This window comes from Salmo trutta, chromosome 4, assembly GCF_901001165.1.
Source record: "Salmo trutta chromosome 4, fSalTru1.1, whole genome shotgun sequence".
In the NCBI taxonomy this organism is placed as follows: domain Eukaryota; kingdom Metazoa; phylum Chordata; class Actinopteri; order Salmoniformes; family Salmonidae; genus Salmo; species Salmo trutta.
The window spans coordinates 36,299,588-36,312,759 of record NC_042960.1 but is presented as its reverse complement, the minus strand read 5'-3'; the positions used below and the strand labels follow the sequence as shown (position 1 = coordinate 36,312,759).

The 13,172-nt window shown below is 42.2% G+C and overlaps 2 protein-coding genes across 4 annotated transcripts in view; one reads left to right on the top strand and one right to left on the bottom strand.

The window, feature by feature from the left end:
• Positions 1 to 218: 218 nt before the first annotated feature.
• LOC115192304 (transthyretin-like) lies at positions 219 to 1,513 on the top strand. The gene is made up of 3 exons (XM_029750642.1): positions 219 to 359; positions 533 to 644; positions 1,264 to 1,513. The coding sequence occupies exons 1-3, from the start codon at positions 253 to 255 to the stop codon at positions 1,381 to 1,383; spliced, it is 339 nt and encodes a 112-aa protein (XP_029606502.1). The 5' UTR covers positions 219 to 252; the 3' UTR covers positions 1,384 to 1,513.
• Positions 1,514 to 7,323: 5,810 nt separating this feature from the next.
• LOC115192303 (beta-1,4-galactosyltransferase 6) overlaps positions 7,324 to 13,172 on the bottom strand; it is a 40,092-nt gene continuing 34,243 nt past the window's right edge. For all 3 annotated transcript variants that reach the window (XM_029750638.1, XM_029750639.1, XM_029750640.1), the window contains exons 6-9: positions 12,130 to 12,317; positions 11,258 to 11,380; positions 11,059 to 11,160; positions 7,324 to 7,603 (exon numbers count right to left, since the gene is read on the bottom strand). In XM_029750638.1, coding sequence (XP_029606498.1) covers positions 7,456 to 7,603; positions 11,059 to 11,160; positions 11,258 to 11,380; positions 12,130 to 12,317 — 561 coding nt within the window. In that variant the 3' untranslated portion in view covers positions 7,324 to 7,455. The remainder of the gene's footprint in view (positions 7,604 to 11,058; positions 11,161 to 11,257; positions 11,381 to 12,129; positions 12,318 to 13,172) is intronic.

Genomic DNA, 13,172 nt, shown 5'->3' with positions numbered 1-13,172 from the left:
CCTTGATGGCTGTGTTGTGTCTGGGATAGATGTGCCAATGCTTGGCGCCAACTGATGGTAAAAAGTGTTACTATTTGTCTATATTGGTGTAGTCAGTTTGTAGTGTTCGCCTTTGTATACCAGGCCCTGTGTATGGCTGGTTATGACTGTGTGTACTGTGTGACTGTTCATGGATTGGTATTTTAGTTATATCAATGGCTGTGGTTTGTGGTCCAGGACAGGCACGGCGAGTCAGACGCTCAATGCCCGTTGATGGTTAAGATTTTGGATGCGGTGAAGGGTGTACCAGCAGGCTCCATGGCACTGAGTGTCTCCCGACGAGACGCCAATGGAATGATCTGGGCACAGGTTGCTAGTAGGTACGTATGAGGATGCACTACTGTTTGGTGTATACATGTGAAATGTTGTTCATTACTAATACAAAATGTACATTCTACTATGTGGACAAATATTTCAACCAACTGCATTATTAAACGGTATTCTACTAATCTAGAAAAGTTTTCAAACTGTGACAGCACGCACTGTCCTTCAGAATGACAGACGTGACAAGTACATCATTTGGACGGGGGTGTACCGTGTTGAGTTTGACTCTTGAGGCCTACTGGAAGTCTCAGGGAACCCCGCATTTCCACAAGACTGCCGAAGTGAGTACAATCCCTAACCCGCTCAGTGCTCTCAAAGACCTAGTACACAAATGTAGGTTATGTAGCATGATGTAATGCTCTGTAACCATATCCGGTTTTGTTTTACTATGGTGCCCCGTTTCCTTATTAACACAGGTTGTGTGAATGGTTGTGTGAACATTTTGTGCAGAGAAATTCTGTCAAATCTTGTACATCAGTAACACTGGAGTGTGTAATAAGCAAAGGTGGACATTTGTAATAGAGGAATGTGGCTAGAGACTAGATTACCTTTAGTACTACACTAGTCTTGTCCCCAGACCAGAAAAGAGCAACAGAAATGACTCACCATGGAGTAGACAAACCATGTAAACATTTGGACCTAAAAATCAGAGACAAAATAATTAGTTGGGTAGAGGGAAAATAAAATGTATAAATCGCATGAAAAGTGACTGAATTGCGTATGACCGCACACTGGCTTTGATTCAATAGCTTTCTTTGCTACTCTAAAATGTTGTTTGTCCTCAGTGAAAAGAGGTCACAGACCTAGTTGGCCAAAAGTTATCTGCCTTCCTGAATGTTGGTCTGCGGGAGTGAGGTGAAAAAAGCAGTACAAACTGATGTGCCGTGTGTGTGTGTACAGGTGGTGTTCGAGGCCCACGCGGAGGGACATCGTCACTACACCCTGGCCCTGTTGCGGAGTCCCTTCTCTTACACTACCACAGCTGTCGTGATAAACGCACACACACCTGACCAAGCTTAACAAATAAAGAGCAGGTAAACGACTGACAGCCTTCCTTTGTTTAACGAACACTGCCACACACATATTACTACATAAGTGGGACAACTGTCTGCACTGGTCAGTTAGGGAAGAGCGTCTCGTAGGAGTGAGACCAACTGTCGGAAGAGAACGCACGTTAATGATTTAGTTCAGCTCCCTTCTATAGACTACTGTGTAGGTTTACTAGTGATAAAAGTGGATCATTGTAGGGAAGGTGAATCTGTGGGTAGCACATACCTGAAGCCTACAGGTACTGTATAATGTAACTTGTTATACGCATGTATTAGCCTGTAAGATGTCTATGCATTTCATTTGTGTAGGACTATGTATTACTTTTTCAGCGTCCGACTGACAACAAAAAAAGTCACTATAGAAAGCAGTGGCGAGAGATGCAGAGAAAATACAAAGAAAAGACGTGAGGTATCAGAGGTGTTTCCCAGAACATGGCAATGAATGTGTTTTATTAATATTTTGTTGACAAAAAAACAAAACTTTACAAAGTCCAACAGTTCAACTCTAGTGTATAGTCTTTTACTGGCTGTTATACCAAAGATTGTGGAAGATTGACAAGATGGCTAATCGTTCGGCTTCACCGTGTAGAAAGTTGTCTGCGTTGTCGGAGGGGGGGAGGAACTCTAGCAAAATGAAATTGCTAAACTAGACGCAAGAGGAGCATTAGTAGGCGCTACATCGAATTAAGCTTGTTTTTTGGGGCCAAATCGACAACGTGTTTAAAGTTCATATTTCTATAAATGCATCTTCCGAACAATCTAAGTACAAACCCATAAAGTCGAATGAATATGCCTGACATTGAATGAGCAAATATATTATTTGTATACCAGATTTGACACTTCATTCCCATAGATTTCCATTCAAAAGTCACTACTTCCTCTGTGTCATCCTCCACTTCCTGGTGGATGGTAGTAATGCAAGAGTCTGCACTCAGGCTCCAGCTATGACTCTTTGTTCAGACAGAGCAGAGTATAGTGAGAAGACCGGAGAGCTGAGGATCCAAGAGGATTGTACATGTCATGGTCCAAGCAGCCAAAGTAGAACAGGGCTCTGATTGGACAGCAGGAAAAATTGGATATAGCCAATCATTGATACACCAACACAGACACAATAGACAGACACTTGAGTAGGATTCCTTTTGAAATCCTACACAGCCTGTTGTCATGGAAACTTTGTGCCAGAGCTCCATTCTAGTTGGAAAATACAAAAGCAAATACACTAACTTCAGTTTAAAAACAATCCAAACCTTTACTGTATCTTTCAACCAAGAATCCAAAGTGAACAGTTTGAACAAAAAAAAAAAAGAATAAAAAAAAAATAACTCAAGGCACAAATATGAATACTGCAAAAATGTCATACTCTACATTACAAATTATGTAATGTTGAATATACTCATTAGAAAAATTGTATTTCTATTTTTGGATATTCATACAACCAACAGAGGCAGTAGGAGGGGAGAGTAGGGGGGGTCCCTTGCCCCCCTCCCAAATTGGGCTGGGGTTGTAAACCAAACCACTAGCGACCGGGTGTAGCCAGCACACTGCCCAGCCGCCCCCTAAACTACCCTTCCTTCCATACCTCACCCCCTACTCCTCTCAGAGGCAATAACAATATGTACAACTCTGCGTTAAGTCCCAAATGGCACCCTATTCTCTATATAGTGTACTACTTATGACCAGAGCCAGTAGTGTACTATATAGGGAATAGGGTGCCATTTGGGACACAGCGAGAATACTGACGCTAGATAATCTTCAGTGACGGGTGCTTTCTCTATTTCATCTCTTTAATACTCTTCACACTGTTCCCTGAACAGATTGAAAGTCAGACACTATGACAGGAAGAGAGAATATAAAGTAGCGGATCCCTTCCAGCGAGTGAGATGATGGGATCCAGAAAAAGAAGCTACTGACTCAAGAGTGCATCTCTCTGCTACAGTAACTCAAGGTGCCCTCAAGTGGGGGGGACAGCTAGGCTGCCCATAACTTCTACAATGTATATAAAAACAATGACAGCGTTTATCCTCTTATGCAAAAATCTGTTACTGAGCAAAAGGCATAGCAAAAGAGAAGCCCCCAACCCAGTCCCTAACACTGAGCTATACCCAATGCCCAGAGACATATACAGAGATATATAGGTAACTTCCAAAATAAAATAAACACTCGAATAAATGAGGGCTACAAAGTATAGAAAGCAGATGCCTCCATGCAGGTGTGGTTCCTGAGTTAATTAAGCAATTAACGTCCCATCAATGTTAGGGTCATGTATAAAAATGCCCAGTTGCCCATTATCAGACACTTCTAAAATCTATGCCAAGGCGCATTGAAGCTGTTCTGGCGGCCCTACGCCCTATTAAGACACTATGTTGGTGTTTCCTTTATTTTAGTAGTTACCTGTATGTTGTATATATGTCATATATGTCATAGATATATGGCTCTTAACACTTACACCCTGATGCCTACTATCAACACTAGTCTATCTGGATGCCGAGACACCATAGAGGAGCTCATGGGAGGAGAATTCATTTAAAAAGGGAAGGAAGGAAAGACGAGTAGAGATAAGAAGTGTAGAAGAGGCAGGTGGAAGAATTAGGATGGGTAGGTATCAGAAGTGGAACTTTGGCACAGTTGACCACCTCCAACAGAATGTGTTATCACTACTGTGTCTTCTTTGATTCCGTCTCACCTCACCCGATTGGTCAGAAATACACCATTGACGTCTTATGTAACCGTAGCTAATGTCTGTTAACCAAAACAGACTTTAGCCTGGCACTTTGTTAGCCACTTTAGCTTTGGAGCGAAAATGACTGTAAACATCTTCAGGCCGCTCCTCCACAGCACTACAAGAGTGACGGGACAGAGTGAGCTAGGCTACGTTCCAAATTACCCTACTCCCTATATAGTGTACTACTTTGACCAGGACACATAGGACTCCAGTCAAAAGTAGTGCACCATATAGGACACAGGGCGCCATTTTGGACAAACCCCATGTTTGGAACAGGACAGGAGGTTCCCAGTACTGCAATACTGTGATGGAGAAAACATGGGTAGTTTGAATAGAGCTGTTCTACTTGAGACATACATTTGATAAATCAACTCAACATCACTAGCAAAACACCCAGACAATTTAAATATGAACTGTATGGGCAAAATATATGTACAAGAGAAAAAACGCTAATAAGTACAAAGAAATCAACTGCCTACATTTTTTCCTTGCTCATCTTTGCAGTGCTCAAAACTTTAACAATCTAAAGTATTCATGGCCCAAATTTCAGTCTGTGCCATTCAAGAACAGGGTTAACTGTTAGCTTTAGCTGCTGTTCTTTCATTCTGGCCCCTAAATACCTCACAAGCATATTAGGACCACATCACAGTTCACACACACACACACACACACACACACACACACCAGCCCAAACCACAAGCTCATGCGCATGGCCAGTTACCTAACACGAGACGCACATGAGCCACAGACACATCCGAAACATAATCCTGTGCCAAACACGCTATTCGCACTGTATACACTCCTCCATAATAGCAAACTGCACACACCAGAGGAAGATAGAATGACAGCTCAGCTTACCACTTAGCAGCAACAGTCCTTAGCTCTGGTCCAGGGCATTACGTGTGGCTTGCTGTTGAATGCTCAGCATCAGCAAACTACACATAACACCCTGGACCAGAGCTACTACAGTCCTTTGAACTCTGGCCTCCATCTGTGTTTCTGTACAGGAACACACTCCATAACTTCAGATAGTCTATTTTCACACTGTGTGCCTCAAGAGAGGAAAAAAACAAACACTAAAAGGCAAAACTGAAAAAGTAAACATCTTGAAATTATCAAATAAATTATGCTTAAAAAAAGATCTAGTAACAAAATAAATCAAGGCATGCAAAAGATAGTCAACCTAAGAGATTTTTTCATTTTTTTAAAGCCAAATGTCCATCTATTGTTACATCTTCCCAGTGAAATTGAAGAACCACTCACTCTGTTAAGTCCTTTAAGTCCTCAGGAAGAAGGTAGCTGCCAAAACAAAATTCAAATCCACTAGAATAACTACTAACAGGCTCTGAGCGTTTAAAAAGGCCAAATATGTACATACGTGTTCTGTGCTCAAGCTTTTAAGTGGCCAGTATTAACACGTGTTCTGTGCATCATGCGTGTCGGCAGTGCAGCAAAGAAACAGCAAAACGCTGCTCATGTGACAGACAGAGAAGTAGGATCGAGTGATCTAAAACATCCGTTAAAAAAGGAAAAAATAAATACTAAGAAAATAGATCATATCAGAAAATGTACACCACAATAAACACATAAGTCACCTTCGCTTAGCTCCTCTCCTATTTCGTCCTCTTTAAGGAATATGTTTGAATACATGTTTCATCTTTAAAAAACGAACGATGTGTAAAAAAATTATATAACATGAAGACAAAAATGTCTGTTGGCTCGTAAGGTGATACTGAGACGTTAGAAGTTAAAGCTGTGCTGAGCGGTGCAGTGAGATAAAGTCAGAGTCCCAAATGGCACCCTATTCCCTATATAGTGCCCTACTTTTGACCAGAGCCCGAATGGCCCTGGTCAAAAGTAGTGCACTACAGTATATAGGGAATTTGTGATGGGGGGGGGGGGGGGGGGGAACTAAATCGAGTTACATATAGCAGTATTATTTTTGGACAATATCAATACCTGATTCTACGAATCGATTTGTAAAAGGAAAAAAAATAGAACTTTTTTCCCACCTCTCGTAACTGTAACTAGTGCTAGTCAGCTGTACCTACGCCAAACCTACTGGATGAAAAATACCATAGCTTGTTCTCCATCTTTTTAAATAGTGATCCAAAATGTTTTTAGCACTTATTTCCCTGACTGATCAAAACTCGTCTTCTCATGCCTCTCTCGTCTCTCTGCAGCAGACATAGACTGAGTGTACAAATCATTAGGAACACCAGCTCTTTCCATAACAGAATGACCAGGTGAAAGCTATGATCCCTTAATGATTTCACTTGTTAAATCCACTCCAAAAATCGGTGTAGATGAAGGGAGGAGACATTAAAGGAGGATATTTTCGATCTTAAGACAGATATTGTGCGGGCCATTCAGAGGGTGAATGGGCAAGACAAAAGATTTAAGTGCCTTTGAACAGGGTATGGTAGTGGGTGCCAGGCGCACCGGTTTGAGTATGTCACTGCAACGCTGCTGGGTTTTTCACTCTCAACAGTTACCCCTGTGTATCAAGAATGGTCCATCATCTAAAAAACATCCAGCCAACTTGACACAACTGTGGGCAGCATTGTAGTCAACATGGGCCGGCATCCCTGTGGAACGCTTTCGACACCTTGTAGAGTCCATGCTCCAACGAATTGAGGCTTTTCGGATGGCAAAAAAGGGGGTGCAACTCAATATTAGGAAGGTGGTCCTAATGTTTTGTACACTCAGCATATAGTGAGCAATATATTTGGAATATCAAATGGCAATAAAAAAGAAAAGAAATTGCAGTATCGAATAGCAATACCTATCGGCACCCAAGTATCGTGACAATATCATATTGTGGGGTCCTTGGCAATTCCAGCCCTATAGGGAACAGGGTACCATTTGGGAGGCAGCCAGAGAGCTGTGGTTCTGCGGCTGAGCCTGACACTTTAAGGCGTTGCAGTAAACATCAGATGTGGAGAAAAAAAACTAATGCTGTATTATGAAGTGTTGATGTGAAGTAGCTTAGTAGCTAAAGCCAGCATGAACACACTGACATGCAGTGACACACGGACACAAAATGTCAGATACACACATCCTTGCAAGCACACACACACACACACACACACACACACACACACACACACACACTTCACAATCATCACAGAAACATACACAATCAATTGTTCGATTAAACAGACCCTATATGCCCCTTCCTCTTTCGTGTTTTTTTTGAGTAAGGTTTCTTGGCAGCGTTACATGGTGTGCCTCCGACCCCCACCCCTAGCCCCTCTTTGGGGTACAGTTTGATGCTTGAGGGAGTGTGAAGGGTTTAAGGGGTCAGGTGGGAGTTAGAGTTCAGTAGTCTGCTATGGGGGCCAGATCAGGGTGCAGGTCCACGGTGATGTTCTTATACAGGGAGCTCAGGGAGATCTCAGGGGTGTAGTTGAGGTTGTTCAGGCCATCCAGGTGCTGCCTCTCTTTGGAATACCTCAGCAGCTTGTACCTGCAGAGAGAGGAAAGGAAGGGGAAGGAGGATTAGCTAGCCGTTAGCATTCATACCAGCAGTCACAGCTCAAAATGCCACCCTATTACCTACATATAAATATTTATTCCCTAGGGGCCCTGATCAAAAGTATGTCACTGTGTAGGAAATAGGGTGTCATTTCAGGTGCAGTCACAGGGAGAGGAGGATAAGATAGCAGTTGGCATTTATACCTGGAGTCACAGCGAGAGGAGATGAAAGGGGATTAGCCTAGTTAGCGGTTAGCATTGACAGTAATGAATCCAAATTATACACACCACCACAGGGATCCTTAGTTAGCATTAATGCTAATGACATTAGGGAGATCCATAGTTAGCATTTGCATAATGAAACCAGGAGGATCCTTTAGTTAGCTTTGACACTAATGAATCAGCTTACACTGTCTGGAGGAACTTGTGCTCTAGTTGCAGAAGGAAAACCCTTACCCAAAGAGAGAAACTATTATTCACCCTCTCCTCCTCTGTCCCTCCCTGCATCTGAACATAGCCCTCTAGTGCAGAGTTACGATGAGGACTGTAATTCGGATGAGACCTGGTTGACTTATGTTAAAAAAAGGACTGACGACTGTCAACACGGCGAAAGGGAGTTGGCCAACGAATGGGGAGTTAACTCAATGCAGGCACAGAAAACACACACATGCACATACAGTACCACAAACCACTGACACTAGGTCTGGAAGGTAAGCAACTCTTATTCTATCAATCATAGCTCTGTGGTTGCACCAAGGCTAGTGAGCACAGAATTGTGTTGAAATAAACAAACAAAAATCATTTTGAAAAATAAAAACATGATATTCCAGTACCTGGGATACGTCCCAAATGACATTCAATTCCCTATATAGTCCACTGCTTTAACCTCTTGAGACTCTCATCCTGTTAGCGGGATCATTTTCCAGCGAAAAACTCCTAGTGACATTAGCATAACGAAATGCAATATATATTTTTTTTCAAATATAGGACTGTCTCATATCGTTTTATAGATACACCTCTCTTGAATCGACCCTCGTTGTCCGATTTCAAAAAGGTTTTACAGGAAAAGCACAATATTAGATTATGTTAGAGGAGTACGTGGTAAAAGTAGCATCATATGAATTTTCCGACCAAGCACATGCATCACATATAACCAAAAAACAGCTAAATGCAGCACTAACCTTTTACAAACTTCATCAGATGACACACCTAGGACATCATGTTACACACAGCATGCATTCTTTTGTTCAATAAAGGTCATATGTCTATATAAAAACAGCATTTTACATCGGCACCTGACGTTGACTAACTATTTTCCCATAAAATGCGTCCCGGGAAACAGTGCTACAATTTTATAAATTACTATTCGAAAACGATATTTTTTTTTTATATTGTCAATCTAAGATTTATAGATGAATATCTCTTGAAAACACCCGTCATAACAGATTTTAAATTAACTTTACAGGGTAATCACACTTTGAGATAAAAGGGGATGCGATACTCAGAAAATTAGCTAGAAAGCCTAGCTCGTCGCCATCTTGGAACAATCGCACATCACATCTGATCTTGTATAATATTGCCAATAATCCCTCACCTTTAGTTGTCTTCATCAGAAAGCACTTCCAGGCATCCCAGGTCCACGACAAATGTATTTTCGGTCGAAAAAGTCCATCCTTTATGTTCCATTAGCTTGCTGTTGTTAGCGCGTCAGAAGGCTGTATCCAAATGTTGATACGGGCGCGGGACTTGGCTAACGAAAAATGACTTTTTTCCTCCTGTAGGTTCGTTCAAACATGTCAAACGTTGTATAACATTAATCTTCAGGGCCTGTTTCAACAAGAGAGCCAATCAGATTCGAGTGGGACGATTTCATTGTGTTTCAAAACGTTTCCAAAGGTGGGGGCAGACACGACGTCACAATGCTGATGGCCCTCCTACTGTGACCAATTGCCACATCGTCTCCTTCACTGAGTTGACAGCAGAAGCTTCAAAACACTTTGTAATGACTGGGGACATCTAGTGGAAGCACTGGAAAGTGCTCAATTATCATTTTTTCACGTTGTGAATTACAGGGAAGGCTGTGAAGTCGAGTCCACAATTCAGAATCCCACTTCCTGGTTCAATCGGTCTCGGGGTTTTGACTGCCATACGAGTTCTGTTATACTCACGGACACCATTCAAATAGTTTTAAAAACTTTAGGGTGTTTTCTATCCATATAAAATAAGTATATGCATGTCCTGGCTTCTGAGTTTGATTAGTAGGCCGTTGAAAATGGGAACAAATTTTTTCCAAAATGCGCTGTGGCGCCCCCAGTGGTAGGATATACGCAAGAGGTTAAGTACATAAAATGTGAAGTAAAACATGAGAAAGTGCAGATGGCTGGATATAGTGAAAAGTTGAAGGTACTGAAATAAAACAGAAATGAAGTTACTTACTCCTGTCCACAAAGGGAGATAGAGATGAGGAACAGCTGCACTCAAGTAGTAGGATTAACAGCGTTCACTACCTTGAGATTTTTAAAGCAAGGGACTGTTTTAGGTACACTATATATACAAAAGTATGTGGACACCCCTTCAAATTTGTGGATTTGGCTATTTCAGCCACACCCGTTGCTCACAAGAGTATAAAATTGAGCACACAGCCATGCAAGCTCCATAGACAAACATTTGCAGTAGAATGGTCTTACTCAAGAGCTCAGTGACTGTCAACACGGCACCGTCATTGGATGCCACCTTTCCAACAAGTTAGTTCGTCGAATTTCTGCCCTGCTAGAACTTCCCCGGTCAACTGTAAGTGCTGTTATTGTACAGTGGAAACGTCTAGGAGCAACAACGGCTCAGCCACGAAGTGGTAGGCCCTCAAGCTCACAGAACGGGACCGCCGAGTACTGAAGTGCGTAAAAATAGTCTTTCTCGACCTCACTAATGCTCGTGGCTGAATGGAAGAAAGTCCCGGCAGCAATGTTACAACATCTAGCGGAAAGCCTTCCCAGAAGAGTGGAGGCTGTTATAGCAGCAAAGGGGGGGGGACCAACTCCATATTAAAGCCCATGATTTTGGAATGAGATTTTCAACTAGGGGTGGGCAATTTCAGTCCTCGGGAGCCTGATTGGGGTCACAGTTTTGCCCTAGCCCCAACTCCAATAATCACCTAATCATGATCTTCAGTTTAGAATGCACTTTGATTAAATCAGCTGTTTGCTAGGGATGGAGAAAAAGTCTGACACCAATCAGGCCCCTGAGAACTGGAGTTCCCACCCCTGCAAGGTGTCCACATACTGTTGGTCAAGTAGTGTATTTTCATGAATACCACATATAACGAGGACTTCTTGGAGCAACGCTGTATTGACAGAGCTAAGCTAATGTGATGTTTGAGGTAAAGTTAGGTAAACATTCTTTGACATGGTTACAGCACCTGCTATGAACTGCTAGCATGCATGTACTGACCTGCCCAGGAACTGCACCTCTCCCCGGTGGTGGTGTGGGATGGACTTGTATTTACCCATTTCTCCCTCCGGCCTTGTGATGTTCAGACCAGCATAATGTACTCTATGAGAGAGAGGGACAAACAAAGCCGTTCATTAAGTTACCCAATCAGATAACAGATTTGTCTCTCTCAAACACAAACAGGCGCACACAAACTGACCTGTTCCAGAGGTCATCGTCCTCTCCTCCCCAGCCCCAGAACGCATTGGGAAAGCCATTAATCTTCCGGAACTGTTCCACTGTGAGTCCACTCACGCCCCCAAAGAACTCACTATATGGTAGTCTGTGGACAACACACAGCGTTACACACAACACACAGGACACACACCTGTAACACGCGCAACACACATTCAACACGGACAGAGGACAGACACAGACAACAACATAGCCTAGCTTTGCCTGGGGAAAGACTGAGTTTTGAACAAAACGACAGAAAGGAAAAAGAAAAAAAGGAGAGACCTTACCAGTCAGTATCACTGGAAAGCAAACAGGTAACAAAGAACAAGTTTGGCTGTGATACAACACACAGACCCACAATTATGTTTTCAGACAATTTACCATGCAGTCTGCAAATTTAGAAGAGAGTCATAACCAGACTGTAAAATCTGTTCATAAATTAAGCCTTAGTCCAGGACCACAGTGTTTCCCTTGTATTCATTTAGCAGCAGCGCACCGCCACTGCTAATTGTTGCCACAAGACCAAAAAATAATTCGAATTTTTTGAAATATGTTTTCGGGATTGTAAAAACGCTTTAAGTGTAAACTTAAATGACTAAATATGTAGAAAAAAATGATTGACCTATATATTTTTTTTATGATAGAATTGTGGATTACTGATGGTGCATGCAGGGTACATGTCCAGAGGTCCCATTTTTTGTATTTTTTCTTAGCATATGAACACAAACTAACCATGACAAAAAAAAAAAATTCTCTAAGCTACATTGAGAAATATATAGAAATGTAGGAAATTAGCTGGAAAACAGCATTTTGCTATTTTCCGCCAATTCCGGACTGATTTAAGCCGTGACTTACAGGTACATGTACTTGTCCAGTTTGGCTGCGAAGTGGCGAGGCATCTGACCACAGCCGTAGTAGTTACGGTCGTTCTCTGGGATGTGGTCAACATCGTGGAACACCAGACAGTCCCAGTCCAGATCCTTCATGGCTTCCAGGAAACCCACGTTAAACAACATTGCTCTGTTGAACGGCTGGGTACCAGACTGATGGACGGAGAAAGAAGAGTTAGACTAACCCAAGAAGGGCTGGTCCAGAGTTACATTTTGTCAACAGAAATAGTGACAGATATATTTGTCAAACACCTATTTATCAGTGGTAATTGACAAGACGATAAAACAGACTAAAGAGACCCAGAAAAAAATTATTAACAAAAATTATTTTTCACTTTGCTTGAGGAAAATGAGACAAGACTAAAGTATGTCTGTGACTAAAATCTGACTAGTAAGTGGACTGTACAAGAGTTTTTGGAGAGCTTTTCAGTGTCCTTTGTTTGGTCCAATCAAAAGCATGCATGACATAAGCAGAATTGTAAGGCTTTCTTATCGCAATGCGGTAGAAAAGAAATACCATGCCCAGGTCATTCATGAGTCACCTCTCTGCCCAGCAACCGTTCTCCAATCTGGCGGCAACAATTCATTGATGCAAATAAGGCACACGCCATGGCTACTCTCCCGATGGTATAAGCTCCCGGTTGAAAAAGGGTCAATGTTTGGAGTCACTTTACTTATGTCGATTCAAACAAGACCTAATGCAATGTTTCCATGGGAGAAGACAGTGTTAGCACCTACAAGATGACGGGGAAAAATACTACCAACCTCAAGACATCTGAAAGCACATTATTGCGTCAGTGCGAGCTGAACATTCATTACATGGTCACTTCACTAAAAACATTTCTCCTGTCTGGTGTACCAAGGAAGCCATTGGTCAACCGCAGAACCTGCAGAATGCTGCAGCATGGGTACTGACCTAGACCAGACGGAGAGCAGCACACATTACACCAGTTTTACGATCTCTGCACTGGCTGCCTGTGAGTTTCAGAATTAAGTTGAAGATTATTA

Excerpts from the sequence above, each read along its gene's own strand:
- LOC115192304 (XM_029750642.1), top strand. The coding sequence starts at position 253 with ATGGTTAAGATTTTGGATGCGGTGAAGGGTGTACCAGCAGGCTCCATG. Across the intron at positions 360-532 it reads TGGGCACAGGTTGCTAGTAG|AATGACAGACGTGACAAGTA; the intron begins GTACGTATGAGG and ends ACTGTCCTTCAG. Across the intron at positions 645-1,263 it reads ATTTCCACAAGACTGCCGAA|GTGGTGTTCGAGGCCCACGC; the intron begins GTGAGTACAATC and ends GTGTGTGTACAG.